Below are 15,967 nucleotides of genomic sequence, written 5' to 3' on the forward strand. Positions count from 1 at the left end.
TGGTGGGCCATCTTTAACTGGCGCAGTCTGTATGGTGAAGGTGCCCCCACAATGCTGTTAGGGGGGAAGTTCCAAGATTTTGACCCAGTGACAAAGAAGGATCGGCACTGCATGTCCAAATCAGGACATTGCATGACTTGGAGGGAAATTTGGAGATGATGGTGTTCCCATGCACCTGCTACCTTTGTCCTTCCAGGTGGTGAGGGTCCTGGTTTGAGAGGTGCTGCCATAGAAGCCTTGGTAAGTTGCGCAGTGCATCCTATAGACAGTACACACTGCAGTCATGGTGTGCAGATGGTGGAGGGAGTGATGTTTAAGCCAGTGGATGGGGTGCCGATAAAGTGCACTGCTTTGTCCTGGACAGAGTCAAGCTTCTTGAGTGCTGTTGAAGCCAGACCCATCCAGGCAACTGAAGAGTATTCCATCACTCCTGACACGTGCCTTGTAGGTGGGGGGGCTTTGGGGAGTCAGGAAGTGATTCACTCGCTGCAGTTGCTGACCTGCTCTAGTAGCCACGGCATTTATGCAGCTGGTCCATTTCATTTTCTGGTCAATAGTGATCCCCGGATTTTATGATTTCATGTTACACTAAGCAATGGCTTTACCCACCAGACAATCGGGGAAGACTAGGAACCAGTTAAAGATGTCTGTTTGTAAACTGACTACGCTTTGTCTCAGTCTCAGCACGGTGGCATAGTGGTTAGCACTGTTGCCTCACAGCGCCAGAGACCCGGGTTCGAATCCGGCCTCGGGCGACCGTGTGTGGAGTTTGCACATTCTCCCCGTGTTTGCGTGGGTTTTCTCCGGGTGCTCCGGTTTCCTCCCACAGTCCAAAGATGTGCGGGTTAGGTTGATTGGCTATGATAAATTGACCCTTAGTGTTAGGGGGATTAAATACGTGGGGTTACAGGGATAGGGTGGGATATGTGTTGGTGTAGGGGTTACGGGGATCGGGTGGGATGTGTGTCGGTGCAGGCTCGATGGGCTGAAATGGCCTCTATCTGCACTGTGGGGTTTCTGTGATTCTGTGATATTCTCTCAGCTTGCATCCTCATTAAAACAGAGAAGACGTGAATGTTACTGCCCGTTAATTTACCGACAGCTTCCCAAACTTTACAGTACCAATTTTATATGTTGCTTACCGCAGTTTGGGCAGTGATGTGGGTACAGCCCACAATTTTGGCTCCAGCTAGTGGTTTTTCACCCTGAGCTCGTTTCCTAAGAGCAACAAGGGCTGACATTTCTGGAAGAAATAATTAAAAAGGCAAAACAACAGATTATCAATGAATCAATACAACTACTACAGGAAACTCTTTTTTATCCGACACCGATGGGACCGGCATGGTGCCGGTTTATCAAAAAGTCCGGATTACAGAGAGGTATAGTAAAAGGGAGAGCTCCGTACACGGCCACAGATCCAGGCTTCCCTGTTGCTTAGCAACAGGTGCAGGAACCCCGGCCACAAGATCCTGGCATCCCTGTTGCTTAGCAACAGGTGCAGGAACCCCGGTTACACAGCCACAGATCCAAGAACGGCCACTAATATGAAGTAAAACTTACCTGAACCTACTCTTGAATTTTGCCGGTTAACAGAGATTTCCGGTTATTTAGGTGCCGGTAAATCGAGAGTTTCCTGTAATATCCTTTCAGTCCACAGAAGACAATTTACGAGGCACACATTTTATTTAATCTCACAGAATCACCAGGGCCCAATGCATTGGTGCAGTAGTGCACTGTTAAACAGTGGGATCTAGAATCATTTTTAGCCAATAATCTAGAAAAGCAACAAAATCTGGAGGGAGTGGGTTGACCTGCAGCACAACCTAGATGGGAGAAACTAATTGTTTTTCTTGGGGGGGGGGGGGTGTTGGGCGTAGAAAAAGGAAAGGGAACCTCATCCAACAAGTGCTACAATCAACGCCCCCGCTAAGCTGCGTGGCTGCGGTCTGGAGGCCCCACGCAGGCTGCTCACTGGCTTTTAAATGGAAATAACCACGCATGCACGAAAAATTGAATGGGCCACGCAGTCAGTTAAAGGGCCTGCGCACCAAATAAAATTACAGGGAACATTGCCTACAATATCTCATTACTCTTAATGTCAATCCATTTTGATTCTACTATGAACTACAGTATCTGCTATTTAATGGTAAGATTAGGGTTCAACACTTCTCTGGTTTAAAATAGGACAGTCCTACTTTTGAGTGGGTTGTCTGTATGTCCCGAACTTGTAAACTGTAGGCCAAAAGGGAAAGTCTGCTTCCCTTCCCCTACTTCTGTGTCTTATAGTTATTAATGTTTATGTTAACACCTGGATTTTGCAGTCGGCGGCGTAACTACGGACTACACCGCCAGTATCCGAACGGAATGCGAACTTAGATGGGGACCCTCCCTCGAGAACTTGCTGGCAGACGCGACACAGTGGAGGTCAGTGCAGTGGCCCAGGGACGCACAGTGCGCGTAAGCGTACCTGGGAGCACGTGGGCTGGTGTTCCAATCAGCAAACAAAAGAGGCGTCTCATTATTTATAAACATAGATGTTTATGCACATTAAATCCCAGAAGGCTCTAGTAATGAGGGTTTGTTTTATTTTCTTTCCTTAGCTTTCTGAATGGATTTTTTAAGCTTACGCTCCACACAGATGCAAAAAAATAATTAAAACCCTTCCTCCGAAAACTTTTCATGGACAAAATCCTAAAATACGTGCATATACGGCCTCATATAGCTTTTAAAATTACTTAGATTTGTCAGGAGGTATCCCCTTACGCTGTGCAAACATCGTTTGCATCAGCCATAAAATTTTCATACATAATTGCTGGGCAATTAGCCCAACTCTGCGCCAGTAATTAGGATTTCCCGTCGGTGCAGATCATCTGTCAAGTCACAACTTGACAGATCGCAAGTTCGACATTTAGCGCATGCGGAAATCCCGAACTTGCGGTCCATTTCGAGGACGATATGACGGTGTACTCTCAGAGTACACAGTCGTACCCACCACAAATTCTGGCCCATTTAATTTTCCAGATCAGTGTAGAAAACGTAAGAAGTCGAGTGCTCATCACCCTGCTCTGCCCCTATTCTGTTCCTCATCCCATTTCAGACTTGGAGAAAATAAAAAAGAACTTGCATTTAGACAGTGTCTTTTACATCCTCGAGATGTCCCAAGGTACTTCACTGCCAATTCATTACTTTTGAAGTGTAGTCACCGTAGATACATAGGAAAACACAGCAGCCAAATTGTGCACAGCAAGGCCTCGCAATTAGCGAGTGAAATCAATGACCAGTTAATCTGTTTTGGCGGTGTTGGTCGATAGCTATGTATATGGCCAAGACACTAGAACTTCCTGCTCTTCTTCAGATAGTGCCATGGGATCTTCTATGTCCAACTGAGCAACCAGACAGGGCCTTGTCTTAAAGTCTCATCCAAAAGACAGCGGGGGTGATTTTCCCCAGATACTTTAGGCGTTAAGGAGCCTCCGAGGTCGCCAAGATGGGGTCTCAAGCTGAAATGCCGTTTCAGCTCAAGGTGCCATCTTGGTAAAAGGAGTTAAAGCTTGTGCTAGGAATAGCCGCCCGGAGGGTCGTTAAGGGGCTGATTGCCATTTAAATTGCCTGCTAGCGCTCATTCAGGAAGCTGCACGGCATTTTGGTGGCTAGCACTTGAACTAACACACCCCCTAACAGCGACCAGCTGATTGGGAATAAACAAGTGGTCTGCATGAGGAATGGGAGGAGGACATGAGGCCAGGCAGAGCAGCATCAGCTGCTGCAGGAAAAAGAGACAGGGGGGGCAAGGTGGACTTCTTTCTCTCTCTTTTCTTTTCTTCCCCCCACCCCACCCCCACCGCCCCCGCCCCCCCCCCCCCCACCCTGCCCCGCGAGCACGGGACATCCATACTCCTCTGGACCTCCTCCACCAGGACTTACAGTGCCACGTCCGAGAATCTGTGCACCCTCTCACTCGGTCAGAGACATCCTGAACCTGCCACTCTGTCTCTGCCAGCACACTCCACATCTTCAGTAGAAGTGGGTGCACGAGGAGCCCACATATACCGCTGCATGAAAATGGTGTCTAATCAGCGCTCGAGTGCTAAACCTGTAGGTGTCTGCTTTAGCATCTCCAGGCAAGTTCAAATTATGGTAATCAGAAATTAGGACCAAATGTGCTAAAGCCAGACTTTTAAATAGGCGTGTCTTATTAGCACAGCACCCCATTTTCACCCTTTCACCAAAATAACCCCCAGCATCTCTGACAATGCAGCACTCCCTCAGTATTGCACTGAAGTGTCAGCCTAGATTATGTGCTCAAGTTCTACAGTGGGGGTTGACCCCATGACCTTTGGCTTAAAGACAAGAGCGCTGTAAGAAACTTACAGCAGTTAATTCTCAGAGAACTGCTTTGTAAGATGAAGCAATGAAAAGTTGAACTGAATTCTACCTCCAAGGTCCAATGCTGTGGGAAATTAACAACATTTTGAAGCTTAAAATGATTAAGCCCTTTGAAGTCACCCAGTGACCAGTAAGTGTGTTGATGTCTTTGATATAAAATATTGCTTGGATACAAAAGGCACTAGTGTCATTGTACAAATAGTCCCAGTCTGCAGTTTCAGCACACCACAAGGGCTTCTTAGGACTAGAATGTATGGGAGCATCCTGCAAATCTAAATGTGAAGTTAATTTTCAATTTCTTGGACTCTTCCTAAATTAATAAATGAAAATAGCCATGAAATTTAATGCTAAAAATATTCCACAGGTCAGTGGCCAATTACTTTTGCATGATGTCAAGCAAAAATCGACACCCACTTTGATGGAAACACATTAATGGCCCAGAAATTCGGGTCGGGGGTTTCCCGTGGGTGCAAGCCCCCGACCTGCGCTTACCTTGCGCGCTGGCCGTTGAGCTGTGGACCCCCGTGGAATTCCGATCCGGGGCCTGGTCCAGCTGCCGGCGCGCAGTGCTTGCGTATCCCAGGGGCGCAGTTAGTTCGATGCGTCCCCTGGGATCACATGGGCCATGGGGAGCCAATCGGAGCAGGGAATGCTCCATTCATAAGATTGACAGGAAGGCCTGTCAAAAGTCATAAATACTACGGCCCCAAAACAGCCCTAAATCTTCAAATAAATTTTTAAAAAACATCACATTTTTTAAATAAACTATAAATTACATGAAATAACTATTTTAAACAATAATTTAAATTTTTGAAAAAAATAATTTTATTTTCTAACGGGGCTAAAAATAAACTTACCTTGCTTTAAAGTATTTAAAAATAATAAACCTGTGGAAAAAATGTTTTAATTTTAATTAGTTCACCACTTACCTTGTAAAAAGCAGGCCTTACACCTGCTTTTTACATGTCTAATTTCTGGAGACTTACCCTCCCGGGAAAACCTGCAAAAAAAAAACCGAAGTTCGATGCGCACGCGCAGCCTCTCCTGCGCACGCATTCAACCTCTGAACCTCTTCGTTCAGGGGAATGGAAGTGCCGGTTTCCCGCGCATGCGCAGTGCATGCAGGAAACCGGCACTTCCATTGGGCCTACGGGTGAGTACCCTGTGCGTACTCACCCGTGGAGACCCGAATTTCTGGGCCATTGTTGCTGTTGTCCCTCTCTCAGGTCTAATTTAAAACACCTTTCTGTGGGAGATGTCCATGGTCTGGGCTTTCCTAACTGAGGCCAGAACAGCGGGAGCAACTATGAAAAGAATTATTTAAAAAAATTATCCCCAAGATCAAATATGTATTTTTTAAGCATCAATACTTTTTAACAAGTTCACACAATCCTTTTATAAACATCAATTAATTATTGTGACATCAAAGTAACAGACTAAACAGAGAGAAGCAAATTTAGCATATTTTCTTGACAGCATTAAATTAATTAGCACTAATGGTGGTACTTTGCACATCTTTGAAGAATGCGTCACTAGAGAAGATCTGTAAACTGCTAGCACTCAAATTTTCAGTGAGGTCTTTGTTATCTAATATCTCCTTTTATATTATTTCTTGCCACTGACTTCAGTGGAAATGCTGCAATGTTTGAGACTCCAGAGGAACAACAGTTGTGCCATTATGGGCAAGTGGGAACGATGGCGTCTCCAGCCCAATCAGGCCAATTAAAGACGCTCTCATGAGACAGGGTAGCAGCCAATCACCTTTTTCAGTATATAGGGAAAGTTCTCCATATCATTGGAGCCCTGAGCAACAACCCTTCAAATTTACATGGGTCAGTAACCAGGCAAAAGCTGTGGTCCAATAAGAATATTGATTCAGCTTTTACTGCAACAAGGAATTAAGGACATCAGACGAAGTGCAAGATCAGAGGGAAATTACCAGTATAGTTCAGCCTGTTGGCTATTATTACTGAACAGCATCAGTCTTCTGCATGTCACAAAAGGTGAGAGGGTTTTTTGGGAGAGGGAGGAGAAGGGACAGAGAGCGAGAGTGAACACAATACAGATCGTCTGACCCTGTAGAGCAACTTCATATTATAGAGAAACCTATCCAACTACTACCAAAAGGACTTCAAGCGACCCCTATAATCACGATTCAGTTTACTTTTTACATTGCGAGATAAGATTTCTAAAAGGTTAAGCTGTGGCTGCACCCAGTACTAATCTCTGCCCTATCGTACCTTGCTCAGCAATTTCAATCTCCCTGCGTCCAAACTCTGCCTGCTTGATGTTCTTTACACAGAAGTCACTGCTGTTCTTTGAATTGGTTTGCTGCTTGTCCCTTGGGGAGGTCTCATCATCAGAACTGTCTGTATAGGATGCCGCTAAAGGGAGAAAGGCAGTGCACAAATGACAATGTCAGTGCTACACATGCAATGAACAAAATTTTAATGACTCAACAGCATGCGAATACAAAAAACAGCGTAAACAGGATATAAAGAGACCATCAATCAGTGATCAATATACACACACACACACAGAATCCCCACAGTGCAGATAGAGGCCATTTCGGCCCATCGAGCCTGCACCGACACATATCCCACCCTATCCCTGTAACCCCACATATTTAATCCCCTAACACTAAGGGTCAATTTATCATAGCCAAATCAACCTAACCCGCACATCTTTGGACTGTGGGAGGAAACCGGAGCACCCGGAGGAAACCCACGCAGACACAGGGAGAATGTGCAAACTCCACACAGACAGTCGCCCGAGGCCAGATTTGAACCCGAGTCCCTGGTGCTGTGAGGCAACAGTGCTAACCACTATGCCACCGTGATTCCATAAGATTGAAGGGCGGCATCTCGCAGTCTTGTGGAGAGTGGTCTCCCATTGTGGAAAACGGCTCAAACCAAAGCCTTTACTGACATTCTGACTGGCCCAAACTGTGGGTAGAGTTCTGTTGGGTTAAATCCCTGCCGTTTTTTGTGGGGTGGGAAAGGATGCAGAAAGGAGTGATCTATACTCACCTCCCAAAACAAATCACTATACCTATTTATTAAATACTGTGGTATTGATGTCTGCAACCTGCCCCATCCTATCCTCCCGGCTGGAGGAGTGCAACAGACGCAGGGGCGGGGGGGGGGGGGGGGGGAAGGGGATGTGAAATGAAAGTGTTTTCATACAAATCTCACTTTTTTCATGAGCAAATTGCTTGAAAAGAAATTCCTGTGGGCAAGTAGCTCATCCCGTAATTAGATTGGGCTGAACAGCAGCAGAAAGTACAAACCTAGTATTTGCCAGTGAGTTCTCAATTTTGGCCACGCCATCAGGGAAGTAGGAAAGTAGGAAGGGTGGGGGTTGGGGGAACGCACTGCCTGACTGGTCAGGACAACATATGTAGAGGCCAGAAAGCAGGTAACCTGGCCAGAGAATATTACAAGACATAGGGGGGAGCTGGAAACTTGGCTTATATTAAAATGTTTCCTAAAACACAGAAAAATGTCTTGCTCGAGCCATAGACAGACAGAATATATGCAGTATCTGCACAGTGCAATATGACAATTACATTACAATTTAAAAAGTAAAAATTAAATACAACTATTATAGAGTTCAAATGGAGCGAAAAGAGAACGAGAAAGAGAGAAAGAAAGAACGGAACAAAACAAACCCAGATCAAACTACTTTCTTTTTGACCTAGTTGGTGGGATTGGGGGGGGGGGGGGGGGCGGCAAAAGAGGGAAACAAAACGGCTATTTCAGTATTGGATACTTTAATATACATGGAGCAGCATACGTCAATAATATGCATTTATTGCCTTTCACAGTGAAATGACTCAAAACACTTCATGTAATGAACTACTTTTTTTGAAGTGTATTGATTGTTGGGTTACCCTGCTGAATAAATAGAAACTGCTTACAACCAGCAGACTGCCTCCACGGGTAGGGAACACCACCACAGAAGATAGTTTCCCGGAAGGTCCATGGGTGGGTGGGGAGGTGGGGGGGGGGGGGAGAAATAAATCAAGAAATTAGTCAAGAAAGGTGAATAAAGACACAGTTTGAGTTACTACCTGAGCTGTAGCTGTCTGTGGAAGACTGAGAAATGGAACGTGACAGAGACCTTCGGCCAGTCTTGGTGGGGAATCTGCTGAACTCCTGCTTCTCATCTGCAAACTGGATTTGCTGCAAACAGAGAACATCCATATAAACAGGAAAGAATTTCAAACAAGATACACAAGGCAAACTTAGGCACTACAGGTTTTGCAATAGGCATACCAAAGTTGAGCCGGTGCAGTAGAGTGTAGGGAGAAGGAGACAACTCGGCCACCTTTCTTCAGCTTGCAATCTTGGCCAGACTACATGGGAATGCTGCAAGCCAGTTTGCCACTCTCCCATGTAAAAGGTGAAGAACAAAGGGCCACAACCTGGGGAAATGGTATACTAGACAGAAATAGATCAGCTCTGGAACCTCCCTCGCTCCCCCTATACCTCACTCATCTCAGCATATTAAGGAAGTCACAATAAAAAGGAGGGAAAACACATTCCCAGAGACATCCCAACAAAGTAAATGAAACACTAAAATCACACGTTATATCAATTCTGACTAACTGATTGACTTTGATCTGTGTGTAACATTTTCAAACCAATCTTGTACACCCCTCCATTCTTTTGGGTTTTCAAAGAAAAAAAAAAGGACTTGCATTTAGTCTTTCACAACCCCAGGATGTCCCAAAGTGCTTTACAGCCAATGAAGTACTTTTGAAGTGTAGTCACTGTTGTAATGTAGGAATGTCAGGAGTGGAGCAAACTTCAAGTGATTTTTAAAAATTTTTTTTAATTGCTTTGTGAAATTTCCAAGTTTTGGCAATTTCCAACAAGCCTATAATTGTGAATTGGGAGTTCTTACTGCACTACTTAAAAGGTACCAAACAATTATGCAGCACAGTCGTACCCGTTTATTGACAATTGCTTAATTGTCATTCTCGTTTTAAGGCAACAATATCTAAAGTCCTGTTTTTTCCCCCCCTTGCGCTTCCAATACTTTTCCAAAAAGTTCATTGTATTGCAATTCCACTTATTGCAATTCCCACTTGTATGCAAGTGTGGTGCGCAGAAATCCCACTTTAACGAGGCTTGTCACCTTTGAACCAGAGACTTTCACCTATCAACGGGTTCAGCGGTCACGTAATAATTATTTGCTGCATTAAAACAGACTCACGAGACGTGGGCATTTTTCTTTCACATTTTAAGATGCTATACTGTATTCACCCTTGCTGCAAGATGTTGTACAAAATTTAAGCAAATAAAAGTTGTTATGCAGCAGAGCAGTCTTGATTTTTGATACTGCCCGCTTTACAGAATATCCCGGCTTAATCGCAATTTGCGAGGATGTCCCGAGCGGTTGCAGTTAAGTGGGTTTCACTGTACTTAAAATACTTACGGCTGTTGATGAAAGAAAAAAACCTCTTTAAAATGGAGCAACATCAGAAATTTGAGGTTTACATCCGTCAGAACTTCGTGGAATAACTTTCAAAACTTTGGTCATTAGTCAAAATTTAATAGTACTTCAATAACACGGTATGTCCCACTTAAAATCCTAACACAAAAATAATGCTGAGAAAACGGTATACTGAATATCTACTTAGACAATGTATTTGATGCCTATTTATAGTCATATACATGGTGCTTTCTTTACAGAAACACAAAGTACATGCAGCAGGTTACTAGAGGATGTCAAACCGACTGTCATGTAAAACTAATAATAAATACAAAACAGTAGCATGTTGCCATTTTAGTTCTTGTGCTACATGTTGGTATTATTCACATACGATATATTTCACTTACACGCACCTCAGAGGCATCCACTGGTGCGTGCCGCTTACAGTTCAACATCTTTCCTGTCTGTTGGTACTGGATATTGAGATAAGCGCTTAACAACCGTAGCCTATTAATCTCCCATTTAGGATACGTTAAGGAAGTCTTCGAGATGCATACAAGCAAGCCAAAAGCTCTCTGAAGCCTAAAACTCAGGTCTCCTTTTAGTTACAACTGGAATCCGGATAGAAACATCACTAGTTCGGTGTTTCCAGTAAAATCACCCCAGTGGTTACTTTTCCCCATTGATGGGTAATGTAAAAACGAACAGCATTTTGTACTTTTAACTGTTCACTGTTCCTCCAAGCTAGATTATTTTCTTCAATGCTTCCTCTTTGGAGATTTTTGCCCTTGCACACCTTGATCACCCAGCAGATCCATATTTGTAGCACGAAGTCAGGACAAAACATAAAGGAAATCCAAAATCACACCACAACGGAATCTCCATCACTGCACCATTATCCGCTGTCCTAATTATGCACCACAACTTTTGAAAAACAAGCCTTTGCCTCATTGCACACTTCCTTTTATTATTCGTATTTTCTCCTTTTCTTGATGACTTAAACGACAAAATGTTTATTTTGTTATGTGCATTTGCTCCCATGACCAGATCACTGCAACACTACGTGTGCCAGGCCAAATTGGAGACTCTTGACTGGCATCTTCCATTATCAACTGGAGGATGTGCGGGTCCCTTCCTTATAGTGAACAGTGGAGGCTCCACTGTACTTATCACTGTACAGCCTTGTAAACTGAAAAATACTCTTCAAATGGCAATGTTTTTAATCTGTATTCTGGAAGGCTGGTATCGGTGAGCTCTCAGTATTTACTCTGACAAATCCAGCTTCCATATCACAGTAGCAAGCTCATGGATCCAGTTTTTGTGTCTACCGTGGAGATAAAGGAGCTGGATTTAGTAGTGTAAATTCTATTATCCATCGAGGCGGGGGTCGCTTCTATTATAGCAGGTAATGGAAACTCCAGTGTACCTCCATTCCGGCAATAATGAAAAACTATTCATTTTACATCTGCTAACAATTGCACATCTAAAAACAATGCAGACACAACACAGAAATGCTCGATATTGTGAAATACTGAGATGTAGTTAAGGTACATCGCTGAGCAGGAGGGAAGTAGGAGAAAAGAAAAATGAGCATATCAGAGGTCTGGATAGGGTCATTCCCAATATGGAAATCAGCTGTTAACTGAACAAGTAGTTGGTTAAAATGGTCAATCTGCCCATTACCTGGGCTAACCCAATCAATACTGGAGCTTAGCAAAATCCTAATCCCTAAACGGTTGCTAAAAATATTACCAAACATCTCAAGAAGCTTAACAGCCACCAGTTTACACAAGGCTGTTCCACCAGCTAAAAACAGATTTCAAATCAACTGTAAATTTAAATAATTTATGGTCAGTTCGTCAATTATATTCAGTATAGCTTTATTGCAGGGAAGCATCTCAAATCCATTCTGGATATAAAAATGCCGTTTTCAATTGTGACAAGAGGGTGTCTTTCAAAAAAAAAATGCCTCACTTCATGCACTGTACCACAACTGGGTGAGCAAGCAGGGGAAAGGATCGAGAGAACAACAGAAAACGCTGGAAAAACTCAGCAGGCCAGGCAACATCCGTGGAGAGAGAAAGAGAGTCAACGTTTCGGGTCGAAGACCCTTCGTCAGAACTGAGAAAAAAAAGCAGGAAATGAAACAGATTAAAAAGCAGGTTTGGGGGCTGGGAAATGGGGGAGGGGATGAAAGAACAAAAGGGAAGGTCTGAGAGGTGGAGAGACATTAAGAGATATTCAAGACGAGACGAGATGGTAATAGGACAGGTAAAGAGACAAAGGGTGGCTCTAGATGAAGTGTGAAATGCGCTGGCAGAATGAGAGACAGCTGCCATGTGGGAGAGAAAAAAAGGAAAAGGCACAAACCAAAAGTGTGGATAAAAAATATATAAAAATAGAATAGGGGCCGAGGTTATGATCTGAAATTGTTGAACTCGAGAGAGTCCAGAAGGCTGTAAAGTGCCTAATCGGAAGATGAGGTGCTGTTCCTCGAGATGTCTAACCATTAACTACTTAAATGCTTGACATTACAATACAATACATAAATAGAACAAGATTTTAACAGTTGCCCTGCTCTCGAGTGCAAAAAGTCACTGCTTCAGTGACGTTGCGGAGAATAAGAATTTAGCTACAAAATTTTGTTCTCCTTGGAGCAGAGAAGGCGAAGAGGAGATTTAATAGAGGTGTTTAAAATCATGAAGGGTTTAGATAGAGTAAATAAAGAGAAACTGTTTCCAATGACTGAAGGGTCGATAACGAGAGGGCACAGATTTAAGGTGATTGGCAAAAGAACAGAGGTGGCATGAGAAAAAAAGTTATGCAATGAGTGGTTAGGAATGCGCTGCCTGATAGGGCGGTGGAGGCAGATTCAATAGTAACCTTCAAAAGGGAATTGGGATAAATACTTGAAGGAGAAAAAATTGCAGGGATATGGGGAAAGAGCAGGAGAGTGGAACTAACTGGATTGCTCTTCGAAAGAGCCGGCTCAGATTCGAATGGCCTCCTTCTGTGCTGTACTAGTCTATGAAAATCATGGTTTACGTCACTTTTAGTTGCATTAAGTTCTGGCGTTTACAGTAAAGTCTTAACAGTGATAAATACAGGAAGCTCTGGCAGTGTCTCCGCCTGTTTGCTGAAGCTGCTCCAGCTGGCCAGTGTTTTATTTAAAGGATGGATGTGTAGCATACTACAGTGTATATGTGCTTTGAGGAGATGCGGCATCCAGCATACTCATCCTCTGCAGCAGGTTCTCAATCCACATCACACACCACTAAAGAAACATTTATTGAAACTCTCACTTACTGCATTTGTGTACACTGGCACACAGATTATTATTTTTTGAATGAGAAGGTCTTTCACTATCCGTTAAGTGCAAAAACAAACCGGAGTAATTGCCAGCTGCAGACGGTTGGACAACGTGCCTGAGCCACGGACCTACAAGTTACACAAAATCAGAAAATTACTGTCTTTCTACAACAGCAGGAGCAGTGAATGGCAGTGGTGCTTCAGTTAAATTGTTTTTAAAAAAACTGTGAGTTGTAATAGTTGTCCGCAATTTTCTACGTTTATTTACGCATGGTAACTCTTCCCAAAGACGACAGTGCTTTGTAGCTATAATGTATAGCCAGTGCTCCCAGGACAGGTTTAAATGAGCATAACTGATGCAATACAGGTTCCGCTCATAGGAATTAGGACCAGGAGTCGGCCATACGGCCCCTCGAGCCTGCTCCGCCATTCAATAAGATCATGGCCGCTCTTCGACCTCAACTCCACTTTCCCGCCCGATCCCCATATCCCTCGATTCCCCTAGAGTCCAAAATTCTATCGATCTCAGCCTTGAAAATACTCAGCGACTGAGCATCCACACAGCCACTGGGCATCAACAGCCCTCTGGGATAGAGAATGCCAAAGATTCACAACCCTCCGAGTGAAGAAATTCCTCCTCATCTCAGTCTTAAAAGGCCGCCCCCTTATCCTGAGGACTATGCCCCCTAGTTCTAGACACTCCAGCCAGGGGAAACAACCTCTCAGCATCTACCCCGTCAATCCCCCTCAAAATCTTGTATGTTTCAATGAGATCACCTCCTTCTTCTAAACTCGAGAGTATAGGCACAATCTACTCCTCATAGGACAACCCTCTCATCCCAGGGATCAAGTGTGTGAATCCAGGATGCATAATGATTGGAGCTGCTTTATTTAGATTTGAATCCGGTTATGTTCATCAAGTGGTGCTGCCTTATTTAGACTAAGCCCAACCGGCAGCAGGCTCAGCGTGTGAACCCTGCAGGGAGCTCTCTCGACCACACCAAATGTACACTGAACAGGGCCATTACATTTAAAGAACTTCCGTTTGTATAGCACCTTTAACACAACAAAACATCAAGATTACACGGCTTTCAGTAGAGCACAAACGGTCACTCTGTATGTTTACATTTTCACGTTTACATTCTCCTCCTTTGCATTACAGGCAATGTTCAGGCCGCATCTAACCATAAATCGTCATAGCAATCATACCAGTCAGCAGAAGCCACACGTGTACTTGAAGCCAGAGTGGATTTGGCATGTAGAGCTCAGTGCTCAGTCAGAGGCGCAATTGCTGCAGACTTCAGATCCAACTCTGACCTCTAACTGGCATTGCTCACAAAGCTTTAATGGTCTTTTCCCACCTTTTCACGATTTACCAAAATTCCACTTTTTGCTATTTTGGCAAGAATATGTTTTCCGTTGCTACATAATGCTTACACAGAACGAGAGAATTCTCTCGACGTAGCTTTGAATCTCCTCCATCAGACAACTGGTTTCTTTTAAAACTCTCTGGAGCATTCAGCCAGTCACAACTGGAACAGCCCAGATGGTACTCAAAACAACATATGCAAACGAGGGGAAAACACAAAAGGTAAGGGCCAGACTGGCTGGATTATAGTGACAAGATCACATTGTCAAAACATATATTAGAGAGCAACACAGCTCATGTAACGTACTGACCAATTGTCAACACTTGCATATTGAGCATTATATGCAATGCCCTATCATTGGTCACTCTGGCGGGCACACAGGGACCGAATGTGTGAACAGCTCCAATTTCAAAAGCTTATGTTTTATGACCAACTTTGTAAGAGTCTTTGCTATGGTGTTTAATCTGCACTGTCCCACATACACAGATACTGGGGGGCTGCTCAAAAAATGCTCAGTTGATAGCCACTGAATCAGAAGGTTGTGGGTTCATGTCCCACTCCAGAGACTTGAGCACACTCAATCTAGGCGGACGCTCCCAGTGCAGTGCTGAGGGAGTGCTGCACTGTCAGAGGTGCCATCTTTCGGATGAGACGTTAAACCGAGGCCCCGTCTGCTCTCTCAGGTGGACATAAAAGATCCCATGGCTACTATTTCGAAAAACAGCAGGGGAATTATCCCCGGTGTCCTGTCCAATATTTAACCCCTCAATCAACATCACTAAACCAGATTATCTGGTCATTATCACATTGCTGTTTGTGGGAGCTTGCTGTGCGCAAATTGGCTACGCGTTTCCTACATTACAACAGCGACTACACTTCAAAAAGTACTTCATTGGCTGTAAAGTGCTTCGGGACATCCAGTGGTCGTGAAAGGCGCTATATAAATGCAAGTCTTTCTTTTAGGCGTTAATCAGTACACTTTCCAATTACCATCACCAGCAATCACGAATTTGTTGACATAGGCTGCCACAATGGAAGTTGTAGTTCATAATGCTGCAGTCGTAGCGCAGGTACTGGTTTGACAAGGGTACCCGGTAGAGTTGTGTCAGCGGGCATTGAGTTATAATTCCCTGCTCAAACCACTCGATTCCCAGGCAGAATGGAGCTCAGCATGCGTACGGCTCTACTCACCAGTGTCCCAACATTTTCCAATGTTAGAAGAAACCCAAAAGTATAATCAGCTCTTTTCTAACCTTTAAACTGTACGAACAGTCTGACAGGCCACCTGCGCACTTTTAAATGTCAAAAATTAAAAAGCAAGCTTTGCATTATACTGCCCTGGTCTTAAATCAAAAGCATGGAGATGTGAAATGCATGCTGAACTGACAAAACTCTGCAGTACAACTGGACGCTTGATAATCATTTTTAGAAAGCAGCCCCGATGTAAGATTTTAGACTAAGAG

General features: G+C 44.0%; 1 protein-coding gene across 2 annotated transcripts in view; it reads right to left on the reverse strand.

Moving 5' to 3' along the window:
- Positions 1 to 15,967, reverse strand: part of LOC147105077 (S-adenosylhomocysteine hydrolase-like protein 1) — a 111,308-nt gene that overhangs the window by 47,032 nt on the left and 48,309 nt on the right. For both annotated transcript variants that reach the window (XM_086011141.1, XM_086011143.1), the window contains exons 2-4: positions 8,459 to 8,570; positions 6,627 to 6,770; positions 1,143 to 1,243 (exon numbers count right to left, since the gene is read on the reverse strand). In XM_086011141.1, coding sequence (XP_085867267.1) covers positions 1,143 to 1,243; positions 6,627 to 6,770; positions 8,459 to 8,570 — 357 coding nt within the window. The remainder of the gene's footprint in view (positions 1 to 1,142; positions 1,244 to 6,626; positions 6,771 to 8,458; positions 8,571 to 15,967) is intronic.

The sequence above is a fragment of the Somniosus microcephalus genome, chromosome 18 (assembly GCF_052327205.1).
Source record: "Somniosus microcephalus isolate GS21.2 chromosome 18, FLI_Smic_1.0, whole genome shotgun sequence".
NCBI lineage: Eukaryota > Metazoa > Chordata > Chondrichthyes > Squaliformes > Somniosidae > Somniosus > Somniosus microcephalus.